Source organism: Podarcis tiliguerta (genome assembly GCF_965153285.1).
Source record: "Podarcis tiliguerta genome assembly, chromosome: 8".
Classification (NCBI taxonomy): domain Eukaryota; kingdom Metazoa; phylum Chordata; class Lepidosauria; order Squamata; family Lacertidae; genus Podarcis; species Podarcis tiliguerta.
The window spans coordinates 163,390-182,400 of NC_139541.1; the positions used below are offsets into that span (position 1 = coordinate 163,390).

Genomic DNA, 19,011 nt, shown 5'->3' on the forward strand with positions numbered 1-19,011 from the left:
CCGCCACCACTAGACAACCCAGGCAGGTTCTAGGGTGGTGGGAACTCCTTCCTTGTCCTAAATCATGCCCTGAATCTGGGCAGGGAGGGAGAGAGCAAGAGGCTGCTACCAGTGGTGCAGTGCAGTGATGGGTGGTTGGCTAGGATATGGGTGAGGATCATGGGCAGCAGCTGCTGAGGATAGTTGTGGGATCAGGAGGCAGTCCTGTAAGGTAAGGTAAACATCATCCCTGCCCACTTTAGCCTTTCCCTCACTGATCCTGACATGGAGAAGAAAAAGAGGAGTTGGGGCATGTTTGCATAAGTATTTTTCTCCTTGCAGACCCCCCAAGGACAGTCCTAGATTTACATAAGCTGTCCCAGTTTCTGATTTGATCCCAGAATGTCCCACTTTTCCTTAGGACATCCCTATTTTCATTGAGGAAATGGTAGGACATCCCTATTTTCTTCGATCATGGAGTTATGCAGTCCCTGAGCCAAGGGGCTAAGTAACTATACTATCTTTAGAAGACATCTGAAAGCAGCCCTGTATAGGGAAGTTTATGAATGTTTAATGTTTTATTAAGTTTTTACTTATGTTGGAAGCCACCCAGAGTGGCCGGGCAACCCAGTCAGATATGGGGGGAATAATAATAATCCCTATCAGAGAAATGTTGGAGGGTAAGGTGGGGGGGGGGGACACAGGGGCAGCTGCCCTGGGCACAAAATTGTTAGGGATGCAAAAATTCCACACCTGGTGCTGCCTCAATACAGCTGCATGCTTCTGTTCTGGGCTCCATTGAAAATGGCTTCTGCATGTGAAACCAGGAAATGATCTCTCCAGACAATGGAATAACCCTTCTTTTCTTATCTCCATGTCTGCGATCTCCTGGGTGACACGGATGCTGTTAGGTAGTTGAATGTGCATGCATACTCCATCCACTTCCCTGTTAGGTAGTTGAATGTGCATGCATACTCCATCCGCTTCCCTCCCCCCCCCCCATGTGAACCTGGGTACTGGCAACCCACACAGCACTGCTCCTTGCCAACATTGTTTCATTCACTCCCCAAGAGTGCTGCCTCTAAGAATAAAGCACAACCAGCTGGCTTTGGTATGTTATACTCAGCATACCTTCCTTTAAATAGATGAGGCTTCCTTCCTACTGAAAAAAATGGTAAAATTGCAATGTCCCACATTTTTTCCATGTCTCTCTCCCTGCCCACTGGTCTGTTTGTCACCACTGGGCTGTTAGTTATTAATACACAGTAATAATAATAACCATAAAATAAAAATATAAAATACAAAATCAGCAAATACAATCATACAATCATCAAACACGCTATAACAGGAGTAAGTTATGACTCCTATAGACCAGAGTTCAATACAAGGACACTTACTTTGCTTATAAAGGTTTCCAAATTGATAGTATGTGTTTTACTGAGAGTTGTGAAACTGCATATGCTCTTAGAGTATTTGTTGTATGTTGTTGCATGTTTTTATCTTGCTTTTCCTCCCAGGAGCTCAAAGTTGTGAACATTATCCTCCCCATCCCCCTTTATATCTTTGCAACAGCCCTGTGAGGTATATATGCACAATATATATGCACAAGCAGCAGTTATTCCCAGTGTACCAGGGAATCTTCTGGGCATGTCTGCTCATCCCAACAGGGACGCGGGTGGCGCTGTGGGTAAAAGCCTCAGCGCCTAGGGCTTGCCGATCGAAAGGTCGGCGGTTCGAATCCCCGCGGCGGGGTGTGCTCCCGTTGTTCGGTCCCAGCGCCTGCCAACCTAGCAGTTCGAAAGCACCCTTAAGTGCAAGTAGATAAATAGGGACCGCTTACTAGCGGGAAGGTAAACGGCGTTTCCGTGTGCGGCTCTGGCTCGCCAGAGCAGCGATGTCACGCTGGCCACGTGACCCGGAAGTGTCTCCGGACAGCGCTGGCCCCCGGCCTCTTGAGTGAGATGGGCGCACAACCCTAGAGTCTGCATCTGATATGTGATGCAGGGAGCATCTGATATGTGAGCGACTGCATTGCACTGCATTGCACTGAACCCAGAAATGACCCCAAAACATCACAAAAAGGGGTTGGACAGGAGCAGGATGGGGCGGCCTTACACTGGCCCTTTCAACATGAGCATAGCTAAGCAGCTGTCCCCCCTAAATCAATAAAAATCAATACAAATCTGAGGTTCTGCTCCCCCCCAACAAAAATCCTGGCTATGCCCATGTTTGCCGACATGCACGGGAGTCAGGAACGTAATCCCCATGCAAATTGGTCGCTAACTGTATAAAATGACATGATGTGTGCATCCTTCATAATATGCACATTGGAACACAATTATCAGCTGGTTTTCACACTTCCTAAATGTTCTTATTATGAGCAACATCAGGGGGAAGGCAGGGGACAAGTTCTCCCCCCACACTTGCCAGACTTACGGTAAGTCATACTAATCTTTTTCTTTCAGAGAACATCTCACGCACCTAGAAATTTACCTTGACTCTTCTGTGCCTCCCCAATGCACAAAAATATTTTCTGGTGCCACCACTGGTTCTCATGCAGTTACTGGCACACACAAATAATCAAAGCATGCTTTAAAAAGCACATTTATAAATAAAATATATTATGAAATCTGTGTTTAACTATAAACCTTCATGCAGCTTGAACAGGACATGGGGGTGATGCAGATTAAAATGCATATGCCTAGTCTTCATTTGGCATGGTGATAACACATTTCATGTCATGGCCATAGCCAGGATTTATTTTAGGGGAGGTAGGCATTTGGGGGGGGGGGCAGAACCAAATTATCTTCAATGCAAATGGTCAGTTAGTTATTTTTATTTATTTACTTGATGGAGCAGCTGCCCCCCTGGCTATGCCCATGTTTCATGTTAACATTTGGATAAAATAGATTTGTTTTTTAAATCACTTTCACAATCCTACCTTGATTTAGTGCCTCTTAACTAAATACTCTGGGGGAAAAAATGACCAAACCCTTCAGACCAAATACTATATTTGATAAGCAATGCCTCATTGCAGAAGGAGCAGTCACAATACAAGAGACCCCGGCAATTTCACTGTTAATCTGGCCTCTGTGGTTACTGGGCGTTGAGCTCACAGTCTGATGTCATTGCTGTAACTTGAGCCTTCAGCGTTGCTTTCAGGTTTTGCTCAGAATTGCCTTTAAATAGCCCTGCCCAGACTGAGAGTTCTCTGCAGGAGCTCCAGGGAAAGACTCCAAGGCAAATCCCGTTGCTGCCTCTGACATCTGAGAAAGCAACGAGGAACCCTCAGGTGGGCAGCATGTCCAGCTCCTTGCGGGTGAGTCCTTCTGTCCACGGCTATCGATTTGACACGGCCTTGCGCAAGAAAGCGGTGGCCGACATCTTTGAAAGCCTGGATCAAGAGTCACTGCAGAAGCTCTTCAGGGACTCAGGGGACCAGAAAGCAGAGGAAAGGGCCAAGATCATCCTGGCCACCGACCAGGACCTGGATGAGAAAGCAAGGTCGCTCATGGCTTTGAAGCAGAGGACAAGAGAGAAACTCTTCCAGTTCCTGAAGTTTGGGAAACACACCATCAAAGTCCACTGAAGCTCCTTTAAAAGAGAGGACGGGATGAAGGGAGCAAATTTATTCAGCCAGACTCCTCACTTTTGAACAAGAGCACCTCCAGCTACTTTGAAACTGATGTGGCAAGAGATGCTGGCAACATCAGTCAGGGGGATTCAGCCCCATTTTTGCTCACTTCAAAGTTCACAGCAAAAGACTTCCTTGGATGACTCAAACTTGCATGCTGGAGTGAGTAAGAGAATCGGCCTGTAAACAATTGAGAAATCCGGGGTAATTTCTCGGGGATGGAGCAGGCGGTGAAACAGTCACTGGTTCAGACTCAACTTTTCCTGGCTAGTGAGAGACTAGATTATTTTCCTTCTTAGCTGTCTGTTTGGCAATCTGTCCTGACAGTTCTTTATTGAATGTGCAAAGCCTTCCATAAGCCAGAAGAGCTCCCTGCTTTCTTCTGGAACAAAAGGGAATGGGGAATGATCAGTAACTGCCCGTTTGCTTTTGTTTAAAGTATGTGCTTTCTTTTGTTTGCTTAGTGTTTAAAGTATGTGCTTTCTTTTGTTTACGTGCAGTTCACAGTATGTGCAGTTCACAGAGCAAACTTTGTTTCAGGATGCATGAAGCAACTCTGTTAGTCTTACAATGACTTTTACAAGCAGAAGTGGGTTCGACTAATTGCACAAAATATGTTTTTGTTGTTGTTTTTGTTTAAATGTAAAGTTTTGTCCTGAACTGATTGAACAGACTTAAATTCTCTTTGGAACATTGAGTTCTTTTTTTTTGCATCAATGGCATTTTTTACTTTTTTTACTTTTTGTAAAGAATTTAACTGGCAACCAGCTATGGTGATATTTTATAATAATGCTGTAAGTAATGCTCCCATTGATTTATTGCACATTCAGAGCAAATAAATTATAAAGTTGGTATAAGTGCTCATGGCTTGAAATGCTCTACTGCAACCAAAAATAGGGATGGCATATCCATGGCACCTACATTCTCCGCCCCCTTTTTACTTACTCCCTCAACTGTTGTCCATGCTTGCTAGGGGTGATGAATGCTAAAGTCTCACAATATCTGGAGGGTCACAAGTTTCCCATCTAGGACCAGGGCTTAATCCTAGAATTTATTTACAGTGCTAGGGCTCAGCTCTGAAATACTGTGTAGAACAGAGCTAGGAGTGCCTCTGAGCATGTGCAAAGCACATTCTGTTTACTATTGAGAAGCATCAGGAACTTTAGTGCACCAGAGGTTAGGGGTAAAAGTTTGCAGACTCTTCCAGGTGACCATGCATTCAGGTAATTGGCCCCAGAGGCAGAATTTTATCAATGGATCTTTTCAGCTTTTATTGTACAAAGTACCGTAGTTAATGTAGTATCTACCTGCCACCCCATCTCTAAGTGCTGAGGGTTTCCAGAGGTTCCAGCTACTTACCCAGGGCCTGGTTCCCTTAGAATGAGGCACAGGGAAGACCTCAGTGTCTCTGGGATATATGGTTTATTTGCACATATGTACAACTTGAGCCTACAATGGAGGGGCTTTAACCAGCATTAACTGGTGTGTTAAAGGTCTTGCTTCTCCCATAGCCACAGTCTAAGATTCAAACAGAAATCAAGCACGGTTCTCACTCTCTGGCTTCTGCTTGCAGCCTGTTTCCAGCTATCACACACAACTCTAGCTTTTTGTATTTCTCAATCCCAGCCAGGCGAGGAATTTGCCCTCTGGCACAGAGCAGTCTCCTTTGTGGTACAGTGGTACTTCGGGTTAAGAACTTAATTTGTTATGGAGGTCCGTTCTTAACCTGAAACTGTTCTTAACCTGAAGCACCACTTTAGCTGATGGGGCCTCCTGCTGCCGCGGCACGATTTCTGTTCTCTCTTTTTTAAAAATATTTTTTATTCATTTAAAAACATTTATATTGTCATACATTTTACAAATTTCCATCTCTTATACAATCTTTTGGACTTCCATCAGCTCCTCTTCCGTCTTTATAGTTTCTCCTGCATTTCTTAAATTTATAATACCTTTTAAAATCATAACCATTATCAACCTTTTCATTCAATAAGGCAATAATTTAAATTATTCCCCTTACAAAACTTCCTGCAAACCTACAAATGTAATCAGACATGATTTCTGTTCTCATCCTGAAGCAAAGTTCTTAACCTATTTCTGGGTTAGCAGAGTTTGTAACCTTAAGCGTCTGTAACCTGAAGCATCTGTAACGAGATACCACTGTACTAAGGACCATACACCATACCGGGGTCAGCAAACTTTTTCTGCAGGGGGTCGGGCTATATTTTGAAAAAACAACCCCCCACCGTCTCTCCCCTCCCTTCTCCACAGCACCGGATGAGCCCCAGTGGCTGCTTACTTGTGCCTTGCGAGCAGCAGGGGCTGGCGGTAGTGGCGGTGGAGGAACGATGAGTGGCGCAAAAGGGCTGGCTCTGGAGAGGGGCTGCTGTGCTTTCAATGGCGCTCAGCCAACCTCGGCTTCTGTGCCTTGTGAGCGGCAGGGGCTGGCGGTGGCAGAGGGACGATGAGTGGTGCGAAAGGGCTGGCTCCAGAGAGGGGCTGCTTAAAATGGCGCTCAGCCACCCACGGCTCAACAAAGCCCAGCCCCCTTCCTCCTCTAGGCAGGGTGGGAAGATGCCAGGAGGAGGGAGGGAGGAGGCGCTGCCGTGGTGTGTGTGTGTGTGTGATAGCCCGAATGATCAGAATCCCCAAGCCGATCCACACGGTGAATCCTGGACCATCCGCGGGCTGGATCCAGAAGACAATTGTGCTGGATCCGGCCCTCGGGCCTTAGTTTGCCGACCCATGCACTATACACCATACCTAGGTAGTACTTAGGTGGCTACTACGACCCTTATCTCACAAACAAACCTGCCTGGCTAGCTCCTTACTTGATCCAGGACCCCCACTCAATGCACAACAATGCTTTTATTAGGACCAACCTGTATATGTGAGCTTTTGGGTTACAAAGGACTATTATTGAGGAAGTTACCCTCAAAACTTAATCTAATTCATAGAATAATAGAGCTGGAAGGGACCACAAGGATCATCTAGTCCAACCCCCTGTAATGCAGTAATCGTTTGCCCCATGTGGGCCTCAAACCCATGATCCTGAGATTAAGATTCTTGTGTTCTACCAACTGAGCTATCTCTCATTCTTTTTTCTTTTGGGGACCGTTTAACAGTGTACATAACTAGTTTTTGCCACTAATCATACCTGAAACAGAGAGAGATTTTTCACACTTTATGTGGCAGCAAACCCAGCTTTGGAAGTTAAATGTTTGCTTGACTGGGAGTCCATATCCTCCAACATTTCCAAACATAATAGGGACATGCTTGTGATATCCCTCTTCTCATGCCAAGGATCACCCCACCCCCACTGCTATCTTCTCTGCTGTATATTGAGTCCACGTATGCTGTAAGAGCCTTTCTCCCACTGATTTAAAAGATAAGTGCATGGGTGTTCTTCAGGTTAAACATATGCTAAGGGGAGATTTCCCACAGTACTGTATATTATCAGTAGAAGTGAGTGAGATTCTCTCCCCCCCCCCAATTTTTTTTATTGGTTTTTACAATATTATAAACAAACAAACACACAAGACAAACAAAAATAACAAACATACCGTATTTTTCGCCCTATAGGACGCACTTTTTCCCCTCCAAAAATGAAGGGGAAATGTGTGTGCGTCCTATGGGGCGAATGCAGGCTTTCGCGGAAGCCTGGAGAGTGAGAGGCGTCGGTGCGCACCGACACCTCTTGCTCTCCAGGCTCCAGGAAGCTATCCGCAAGCCTTGCGCACCTGGGGGGAGTTCCCCTGGGCGCGCAAGGCTTGCGGGCGGCAGCCTGCAGCGCGGGACACGGGGCGCCCTTCGGAGGACTCCCCGTGCTTCGCGCAAGTGCCGGCAAGCCTTCCGCACCGGGGGAGAACTCCCCCCCGGCGCGCAAGGCTTGCGGACGGCAGCCTGCAGCGCGGAACATGGGGCGCCCTTCGGAGGACGCCCCGTGCTTCGCGCAAGTGTCCGCAAGCCTTCCGCACCGGGGGAGAACTCCCCCCCGGCGCGCAAGGCTTGCGGGCGGCAGCCTGCAGCGCGGAACACGGGGCGCCCTTCGGAGGACGCCCCGTGCTTCGCGCAAGTGCCGGCAAGCCTCGCGCACCGGGGGAGAACTCCCCCCCGGCGCGCGAGGCTTGCGGGCGGCAGCCTGCCGCCCGGCGCATGGGGCGCCCTGCAGCAGAGCGCCCTGGCGCCAGGCAGACATCGGCCAGCCCCACAAGGTCGGGGGACAGCGGGGAGGCGCAGCGCCGCCATCCCACTGTTCCCCGACCTGGTTTTGGGGGGGAAATAAAGGGAAAAATTTTTTTCCTTTATTTCCCCCCCAAAAAAGTAGGTGCGTCCTATGGGACGGAGCGTCCTATGGGACGAAAAATACGGTAAATCATAGCCTTATTGAAAATTACAGTTATTAACTTTGTTAAATGACTTTCTTGCTTCCCCTTGGTTGAATTTCATTGCATGTCCTTGTAACGGTTTTCCAAATCCCAATTTTTTGAAATTTAACTTAAACATTAACATCCTTAAATCTTCTCCTTATAGAGTTAAACATATTAATTTATCACTTAACATAAATAAAATCCTAAGCCCATTAAGTATCTGCAAGCTATTTCCGGTTAGTTTAACTTAACAAATTTAACTAAATAATCATTAAATTTATTCCATTATTCCTGATATTCCTCCTCCTTCTGGTTGCGGACTCTTCCGGTCAGGTCGGCTAGCTCCGAAAAATCCATCATCTTCATCTGCCATTCTTCTACTGTTGGTAATTCTTGGGTTTTCCACTTTTTAGCTAACAAAATATGAGCAGCAGTTGTGACATACAAAAATAATTTAACATCTTTATTTGGCAATTCCAAGCCTGTTATTCCAAGAAGAAAGGCCTCTGGTTTCTTTATAAATGTATATTTCAACATTTTTTTCAATTCATTATAAATCTTTTCCCAGAAGTCTTTCACCTTGGGAAAGGTCCACCACATATGATAAAATGTTCCTTCCTTTTCTTTACATTTCCAAAATATTGTCACAATTATGATATATCTTTGCTAATTTTACAGGAGTCAAATACCATCTATACATCATCTTCATTATATTTTCCTTTAACAATGTACATGCGGTGAACTTGACCCCTTTCTTCCACAAACTTTCCCAGTCTTCAAACATTATATTATGTCCTACATCTCTTGCCCAATCTACCATCACAGATTTAACTTGTTCATCTTTTGTATGCCACTCCAACAAAAGCTTGTACATTTTAGATAAATTTTTACCTTTAGTATCCCACAACTCTGTCTCCAACTTGGATTTTTCAAAAGCAAAACCATTTTTCTTATCCAGTTTATACAATTCGTTAATCTGGTGGTAATGTAGCCAATTTAGCTTATCTTTAACTTGCTCAAATGGTTTTAATTTGTAACCTTCCTCTTCCTCTATTAATAAATCATAATATCTCAACCATTTGGTATCCATATTTAATTTTTTCTGGGCCTTTGCCTCCATTGGTGAGAGCCATCTGGGCGTCTTTCTTTCTAAAAGATCTTTGTATTTTATCCAAACATTATACAACGATTTCCTAATTACATGGTTTTTAAATGCTTTATGGGCTTTTACCTTGTCATACCATAAATATGCATGCCAACCAAACACGTTATCAAATCCCTCCAAATCTAATAGATCTGTATCTTCTAATTGCATCCATTCTTTAATCCAACAAAGTGCAGCAGCTTCAAAATAGATTTTTAAATCTGGCAGGGAGAATCCCCCTCTTTCTTTAGAATCCGTAAGTAATTTATATTTAATTCTGGGTTTCCTCCCCTGCCAGATAAATCTGGAGAATGCATTTTGCCATTCTTTAAAGCATTTCGCATTATCTATAACTGGGAGGGCTTGAAACAAGAAGAGCATCTTTGGCAGCACATTCATCTTTATCACAGAAATCCGGCCCATTAATGACAATTTTAGGTTTGACCATACCTCTAATTCTCTTTTAATTTCATTCCATAATTTCTCATAGTTATCTTTATACAAATTCAGTTTTTTTCCAGACAGGTTCACCCCCAAATATTTAACTTTTTTCACAAAATCTAGGCCCAGTTTTTCTTGTAGTAGTTTCCTTTCTTCATTATCCAGATTTTTCTCAATTACTTTGGTCTTGCTCTTATTTAAAGAAGTGAGTGAGATTCTCAATGCTTCCCTCAAATTAAGTTGGAAACTGCCTGAGTTCTTCCACAGCAAAAAAGATCCTAAAAATAACCCTGCTGGATTAGGCTAAAAACCAATTTAGTCCAGAATTCCTGTTCTCACACTGGCCAACCAAGTGTGAGAAGTCTGCAGCAGAACTCAAGCTCAATAGCATCCTCCTCACTTGTGGTTACCAGCAACTGATATCCAGAGGCATATTGCCTCTGACAGTAGAGGTAAATTGGAAAAGTTTAGAATTTTTCTCTGAGCCAAAGGAAGGGTCTTTGAAAAATTGTGCTCATCTCAGCAGTCTCATTCATCCCCCTCATGGAACATAGTTTCAAAGGGGTGAGATGGGCAAAATTGGGTAGGTGAAAGCAGAAATCTACCCCCTCTCCACTGATGACCCATAGAATTGTCCTTCTGCTTCTACTCCCTAATTATACATCTGCAGGCTCTTTACTGTTGTTTCACCTATGGGGGAGGTTAGAAATGGACTGCAGAGGGTGAATCAGGAGGACCCACAGGAGTTATTCCCACTCTCCAAATCTGCCCCTGCAGAGAGAAGGGCATTCTCCTGGGAGTTTTGGGGCTTGCTAAAGCTCACCTTTTGTTTTCAGATTAGCTCTATTTTGCTCCAGGTGGCCGTTTCAGAGCATATTTCAGCAACTGCTTTGGGTGTAATTATTGTAATTATTATTTCTTAAATTTATATACTGCCCTACTCCTGGAGGTCTCAGGACAGTTCACAGACAGTAATGGCAGACTGTAAAATGCATAGCGCCTTGGTATTCATTTACACATACATCTAGATCCATTTATGTTCAGAGACAATATACATCTACTCCCCCAATTCTGAAATTTAACTGGGGCTGGGGGAGAAAGAAAGCTTAGCAAATGAAAGCTCTAGCAACTGAAATTCAGAATTATGGTCAGGATCCCCACATAAGCAAAAATTAGGCAAGTGATTTATCAGGGACCAGAAAGTAGGTACAGTGTGGGAGTCATACCCAATCCTGGCTTCCAGGTGAGTGTACACTGATTCATGTGCTTGGTTGTACTCAAACTTCACATTCTTTAGGTATACATAGACAATTATTAGGTGTAGACCTAAAACCCCCAACATAACATACCAATTGTCCCTAAGCTGTAGCCTACACCTTTTAGTGCAAATTCGCACATTTTGTATGCAAAGCATATTTTCTATAAAATTTATTCTCTAATATTTGTGAAAACCTTAAAAAAAAACTAACCTATGCATACAAGTTACCTTAGTAGATGCATTTTAGAACACGTTACTTGTCTGGAGAACTGCATTGCAAAATTCTAAGAAATGTGAATTTTTAAGGATGGCTGTTTTTCGGTTCACATATCGTTCCAGATAGTGCAAATCAGTTAGATTTGCTTTTAAATGTGAACTGAATCAAATTTCCTTTCTATCCCTAAGCAGCACCAGTGGCAGCTGGTGCAACAACCTTCAGTCGCTTCCTATTTAGCTTAAATAGAATCATAGAATCATAGAGTTGGAAGAGACCACAAGGGTCATCGAGTCCAACCCCCTGCCAAGCAGGAAACACCATCAGAGCACTCCTGACATATGGTTGTCAAGCCTCTGCTTAAAGACCTCCAAAGAAGGAGACTCCACCACACTCCTTGGCAGCAAATTCCACTGTCAAACAACTCTTACTGTCAGGAAGTTCTTCCTAATGTTTAGGTGGAATCTTCTTTCTTGTAGTTTGGATCCATTGCTCTGTGTCCGCTTCTCTGGAGCAGCAGAAAACAACCTTTCTCCCTCCTCTATGTGACATCCTTTTATATATTTAAAGTAAGGTGGATGCCAAAGCCTTTTTTTTATAAAAAAAATGGGGGTTGCTTCCCCTCCTGAATGATGCTGGACCCTCTGAGTGGAGTGGGAACCCTAAGTATTGCCCCATAGTCTAACTGTAGAACTAACTCTGAGGGTTCATCCACACTCACCTTTTGCCCTGCACTTTCTAGGCATAGGTCCATGCTTTCCTGGTCCATGTCTGAGTGCTTTTTTCTTTGCCCATCTGCTTTCCCCAGGAAAACTTGCTATTTAACGGTGATTTGTGTTTTCCATGGATTGCCATTTGCTCTGATTCAGTGATAGAGAACAGGTTTCTGTGGAGAAAGTGCCAGGGCAAAAAACAGTACATTCGGACAGGAAGCTTTGAAGTACAGACCTGTGCCTAGGAATGTGTCACAAAAGCAAGTCTTGGATGAGCCCAGTTTTAGATGAATGTTGTATGTCTAAAATTACACACCAGTAGGCTTCACCTCCTGATCTGCCAAACACCAGGCCAGCTCTCTGCATCTTTGTGGAGACTGGGCAACTCTCTGCTTTACAGAGCATAAAGGAGGCAGGCCTGGAACTGGTGGCTATGCATTTGCTAAATGGGAAGCGGCAGAGCATCAAGGCTGGCTGAAATATCAGCCCTCTGTCTTAGAACTTCTTAGTCTAAATGTGAAATTTGTTCTTCCAGCAGTAAAGGAAAAGCCCACTTTGAACTTGTAATGGTTCTAGGGATTGCTTGTGCGTAAGTTGCCTTTACTCATGGCTAGCTTGCATGGTTGAACCCTTTCTGACAGGACAGCCTCTAATCCATGGCTGCCTCAGTCGCTGGCAGAATCCGTCAGTGGGCGTTTCTTAAACTGCTTCTGTTTAAGCTGTTTGATGCCCAGTCTCCTCCCCCGTTGCCTGCGTGAAAGCTTTCTGCGCAAGGTGGGTGTGGGCAAAGGAGCACTTGTGCCCTCTCCGCTGGTCTCCTGCGAAGAGTCCTGGAGCCACCTCTCCGATTCCTCTATCTCCTCCCCTTCTCCACTGGAGTTACGCTGATTACCTTCCCCAGCGGATGGGCTATCCCTCCTCCTACTAGGACCCTCTCCTCCATCGTCCGGGAGCCTCCTCTCCGCCTCCCGCTCCGATGGCAGTTCCCTGACAGAACTTTATGGTGAATCATGATGTAACATAAGCATGTAATTCTGCAAAGCCCTGTCACTGAATCATGTGCCAGACCATCTGCAGACAATGGCCCCTAAAAGGCCAGAGACCTTCTTCCAGTTGTAAGGCTGCTGCTGCTGCAAGTATCAACAGCAAATAGATTCATTTCTGTACAACAGGAATAATATTCCCCATCTTACATATACCACAGGCGTGCTGCCCATCCCATTTCACCACCTGAGTGAAGATGCTGACCCCCCTCTAGTCTTCCTCTGCAACAGCCTTCCTTATGGGGTCACGTGGCTGCGTCTTCCAGCGAAATCTCATGAGAGGTCCACGAGATATTGTGGTCATTCAGAAGTCACAGTCACTTCTCATTGCTTCTCCAGTGGTAGTGGGGTGGGCAGTGGGCATCCGGCTGCCACAGGTAGGGTTGCCACCATTGGTTGGGCAAAATAAGCGATGGGATAGGCAAAATATGGGACGAGTCAGGGGAGAATTGGGGGACCAAAAATACTGGTAAATGTAGAAACCCAGCGAAAGAAAGAAAGAAAGAAAGAAAGAAAGAGAAATTCTGTTTCTCTTGCAAACAGGGCTTTGCCTCCCGACATCCCTTTCCATATAGCTGATAATGCCAATTCATTCATTCTCTCTCTCTCTCTCTCTCTCTCTCTCTCTCTCTCTCTCTCTCACACACACACACACACACACACACACACACACTATAGTCAGTCAAGTTCAGGGCTTTTAACTAAAGCATCATTTAAAGCACTCTTATACCACATTAATAGTCATGGAGTCTCCTAAAGAATCCTAGTTTGTTTGGATACCCCCACCCCACATTCATTTCCCAGAGATATAATACACAGAGACCTCTGGGATGGATGATTGATTGCTATACCACTGTTCTTTCTCAGGTAGCAAAATGCCTTGGGCCAACCCAGTGCTGCCTATTTAAACAAACAGGAACGGCTTCCCATAGCAGGTCACCATTGGGAGTTTCAACATTTGCCTAGAAGAAAGTCACTAAGTTCTAACAATTCTGCCACTTTCTGCTTCCGCCCCCTGCATAATATAGGGGGTAACAAGGTTGGTCTGCAATAGAGGGGTATAATAAGTGCTGGGGGGAAATGACTTTTTAAAAAACCCACAACCAATTCTAACAATTGCAGGTGGCATGTGCCATCATAAAATATGCATTTAATTTTGTGTGTCAGAAGAGTGGGAGGAGAGAATCTTTAAAAAACAATTAATTGGCAGGATTAATAGAGGACAGTTGATCAGTGATCACACACACACCAGAACTTCTGGGACAAAACACTAATATTAATAACACTAATATTAAAAAAGTAGTGCATCAAAACAAATGTGTTTCATGTGTTTCATCTTGCAAACAAAACCAAATCAGCAGACTCCTTACGGAAGCTCCGCACTGCTCTGCCTCCCTGCTTCAGCTGGCCATGCTGTTTCTCTTTGAAAAGGCTGCTGCTCTACTATTGGCTAGCCTGGAGCGTCAATCAGCCAGCTTTGGGACTTTATTTGTGCCATTTTAGCCAGCCAGCCTTCAACCACACGTGGTTGAAATGTGCGTAAGATGAGAGTGTTCTTCACTTGTTATGGACTTCCAACAGTCAGCAGGGTCAGTGGTCAGGAGTGATGGGAGTTGTAAAATAATATTTATTTTATTTTTCACAAATACAATATTAAAAGAGACAAAATACAATGGAATAGAAGAAAAAAAAACCAAGAATAAAAAGAATACATAAAAAACCTCCCCCCCACCCCACCAGCAAGAAAAAAGCAAAAAACAGAGACATTTAAAAAAGAAAACACTTCCATTTTTCAAAATTCCATCCTTCTGTAACTTATTTCCTCGACCTCCTCCCACCTCCCTTTTTGTATTCCAATTATTAATTAAATCAGCAAATTCTTTCCATCTTTCACTGTTTACTCACTTATTCATCTTAATCCATTTAAACCTTAACCTCCCATCAACTATCTAGAAAATTATCTATACTCCATTCTAATAAAGAGAGAAAAGAAAAAACCCTTAAGTCTTATACCCTTAAATCCTAATGTCACAAATCCTTATCATACAGTGGTGCCCCGCAAGACGAATGCCTCGCAAGACGGAAAACCCGCTAGACGAAAGGGTTTTCCGTTTTGGAGGTGCTTCGCAGGACGAATTTCCCTATCGGCTTGCTTCGCAAGACGAAAATGTCTTGCGATTCCTGGGGTTTTTTTCTCGCTCTCCACCCCCTTTTTCTAAGGCACTAAGCTGCTAATAGCCTTTTAGCAGCTAATCCGCTAATCCCTTACGCCTTTAATAGCCGCTAATAGCCGCTAAAGCGCTAATAGCGCTAATTCGCTAATCCGCTAATGGGCTTGCTTCGCAAGACGAAAAAACCGCTAGACGAAGAGACTCACGGAATGGATTCTTTTCGTCTTGCGAGGCACCACTGTATTTCCACTAAAGTCCAATAAATTCATTCCACCATCTCCCAACATTCCTTAATTATGCAATTTTATACTAAATGCTGTTTTAGAAAATTCCCAATTCCCCCCCCCCCACCATCTCTTCCCCCTGGTTTCGGATTTTATCAGTCTTTTCTACTAATTATGAGTCTTTTCTGTCATTTCCATTAATTCCCTCAACCCGGTGCTCTTATGTCCGAGGTTCTTAACTCTTCTCCCTGGGCTGCTTGCAAGTTTCTTTCAAAACTTAAAATTAAATCCCAAAGGGCTTTTTTCTCAGCGGCTCCTTTATTCAATTTCAACATGCTTGCCCAAACTCCATGTTCAAATTTATAATCCAGAAGGTATTCCAAAGCATACTCCACAGTCTCTTTGAGGTTATGGAAATCCATTTTTCCAAGCTTTCCTGCAGTGCCACCCTCCAACAAAAAATCCATCCATCTTGCCTTACTCAGTCCAAGTGGGGCACTGCCTCTCCAAATCTGACTTTCAATGTCCATAACCTCTAACTTCAATTTATGTCCATCAATTTGAAACACTGATGCTAAGGCTTCCACTTGAATTTCATCTTGCAAAGACAAAATAGGTTGTTTTGGTTGTCCCATCCTCTTCTCCAATACTTGCCCTTTCGAAGTTGGTTCCACATCCCGAACAGCACCTGTTGAATTACTCACTTTCTGTTTCAAAGCAGATACATTTTGTTCCAAGCCAGAGACACTTTGTTCAAGAGTGCCCACTGTCTTTATCACTTGTTCCAACAGAGCAGTTATTTTATCAGCCATGTTCCCAGGAGCTTCTTGTTATTCCAGTGTTATCTTAAAGTTCTTCAAGGCCACTTATTTCACAGCCTCCATGTAATGGAATTTTCCGCCTCAGAAATGTAACAGTCGCAACAGTTTCTGAAGCTCCCTCTATCGGCAACAGTTTCTATTTTTTGTTATTTTCAGTTCAGAATTCAGTTACAAGATTACAAATCAGCTCCTCTTCCTTCCAAATACCACGAAATAAAATATATATCTCTGTTCAACCGACCATCAAGATGTGCTCCATTCCCCGTTATTCTTTTTTTATTTTTTTTTAAATCATAAAGCCTTTTGACAGCCCGATCCCAGGCTCGAGACAGTGGTGAATTAGATCATCTTCTTTACCGTCCTGCAGGTTTCAATCGTCCACAAAAGAATTCCCCCCTCTTCCCCTGCTTCCGAGGGGGTGTTCAATATCTTAAATGGTGAAAATTAATACTTTACAGAGTACTTTTCATAGGCTTCAGCTTACAGCGGCTTTGCTTTAATCTTTTTACAAAACGGAAGGTGGACTTCCTGTTTAGACCTTCACATTCAAGTGCCAAATCCAAGTATTTGGTAATCCAATTCAATTTACTTACGAAAATTTACTTAAAGTCCAAATGTCCACAGGAAAAGTCGGTGCTTTATGGCAACAGCTGTGCGGCTTCACTCCCTGAAAGTAGCGGTCGATTCGATGTACCGCACCACTCACCCCACGTCGCTCCGGAGCCCCGAAACCGGGTCTCCCCGCGAGTAGGGGAGGCGCAAAAGGTACGTGCCGAATCCCAAGCCCACGGTCTTCTTCTGACCGTGGTTTTTCGCGGGTCTCCACCTTGCCGTGGCGGTCAGATCCTTGTTTCCAGGGAGCGGATTCCTCCGAGACGGAGGAAATCCGCCATTATCCAGAAGCGCCAACCCGGAAGTCTAGGAGTGATGGGAGTTGTAGTCCACAGTATATGGAGGCAACATGTTGGGTACCTAAGCACTTAATTTGCATGGTTCAGGTGAAAATATGTACCATCTCTACCATAAACCTAATGGTGAATGTGCTGCACACAGACCCAAGATTCTGCATGAATTGGTTCTTTGAATTAATAAGCTCATACATGTTGGAGATCTTGTGCCGGACATTAGAAAATAAGGACATAAAAGAGCCCTGCTGGTTCAAGGCAAACCCCCATCTACTCTACCATCGTGTTCTCAAGAGTGCCAACCAGATGCCTCTAAGAAAGAAGACCACAAGGAGGACTGGAGGGCAATAGCACTCCCCTTTCCTGTGATTCCAAGCAGCTGACATTCAGAAGCTTCCTGCCTCTGGTAGTAAAGGTAGATACCTTCCTCCCATGTGTATGCACAAACCAGCTGAAAGAGAAGGTTTCACATGTAGAGACCAATCATTTGTACATTTTCATTTCATTCTAATTACAGTGGTACCTTGGGTTACATATGCTTCAGGTTACATATGCTTCAGGTTACAGACTCCACTAACCCAGAAATATTACCTCGGGTTAAGAACTTTGCTTGAGGATGAGAACAGAAATCATGCTCCGGCAGCACGGCAGCAGCAGGAGGTCCCATTAGCTAAAGTGGTGCTTCAGGTTAAGAACAGTTTCAGGTTAAGAACGGACCTCCGGAATGAATTAAGTACTTACCCCGAAGTACCACTGTATTTGCAGAATAAACTGTTTCTTGGTTTCTCTTCTCATTGTAGTGTCCCATCAACAGTTAAACAACTTAAAACTTTTTAAAATGTAATTACATGACAAGATTTATATGGCACTTAATCAATAAAAACCTAAACATTATAAAATACTCATTAAAAATACCAATAAAAACAAACAAATAGGTGTGAAATGTATCAAAATGTAAATAGAACCAGCAGTTATTTCAATTAATATTGAAACTAAAACAGCAACCACAAACAAAACCACACTGTGGAATAAGATGAAGATAAGAAACTGTGTTGTATCAAACCACACAAGTGGTCCATCTATCTCAGCATCATCTACACTGATTGGCAGAGGCTGCCCAGAAATTTCTCAGCTCTACATGTAGATGTTGTGGCTTAAACCCCGAGACCTTCTGCATATAAAATGTTTGCTCTGCCACTGCACTATGGCTCTCCCTAAAAGAATGTAGAGCTTTACAAAAGCCCTATTTTACTCCAAGAAACCAGATGTTTAGAATTTAATACTGCCAGTGGTTTAATGGCAAGTTACGTGTATTGTGCTGATTTCTTCCTGAGTGCTTGCAAGGCCAGACTCTGTGTCTGTCAGGGTGTGCATCAAGCAGGGCAGAAAGTCTTCAGAAACAATGCAGGGTCTTTTGTCAGGGTGCGTCATGTAATAAAAAGAGGAAAAGACCTGTCCAGGATACTTCCTGCTTGCAGTTGCTGCACGCTTCCATTAATTATTTTCCACTGGACATCTCCTTGCATCTGGGTGTGGGCTGCCTGCACATGGCCAGCTAATTTTATCCATGCTTCCTCAATAAGGTGATGGTGCGTTGACAGCTACACCATAAATAACTTCAGTTTATCGTGCAAACTGAAACAGCATGCAACATTAGACATTTGGAACTGGAGAGAAAATGAGACAGTGGCGGTAGTGGCGCCCACCATGTGGAACACCCTCCCTTCAGATGTGAAGGAAATAAGTAGCTATCCTATTTTTAAAAGACATCTGAAGGCAGCCCTGTTCAGGGAAGTTTCCCTTGGCCTGAAAAGCGAGATGAGCACCGCAACCCCAGAGTCGTTCGCAACTGGACCTAACTGTCAGGGGTCCTTTACCTTTACCTAGGGAGATTTGGCACAAAGAGTTGATACACAGGGCCCGTGTCTAACTTCAAGACAGACTGAATGTTAATGATGCTTGTAGGCATTCTGCTATGTCAGTTTCTGGTTCCAGCAGGATCGAAGCTGATAAACAAGCCACAAGTATTTGCTTCCTGACTCAGAAGCTGATCCTGGGAAAGAGCAATGGACCCTCGGGCTATGCTTACACTTGGCT

The 19,011-nt window shown here is 44.0% G+C and overlaps 1 protein-coding gene across 1 annotated transcript; it reads left to right on the forward strand.

The window, feature by feature from the left end:
• Nucleotides 1–3,144: 3,144 nt before the first annotated feature.
• Nucleotides 3,145–4,470, forward strand: TCIM (transcriptional and immune response regulator). The gene has a single exon (XM_083454552.1). The coding sequence runs from the start codon at nt 3,281–3,283 to the stop codon at nt 3,566–3,568; it is 288 nt and encodes a 95-aa protein (XP_083310678.1). The 5' UTR covers nt 3,145–3,280; the 3' UTR covers nt 3,569–4,470.
• The last annotated feature ends 14,541 nt before the right edge of the window (nt 4,471–19,011 follow it).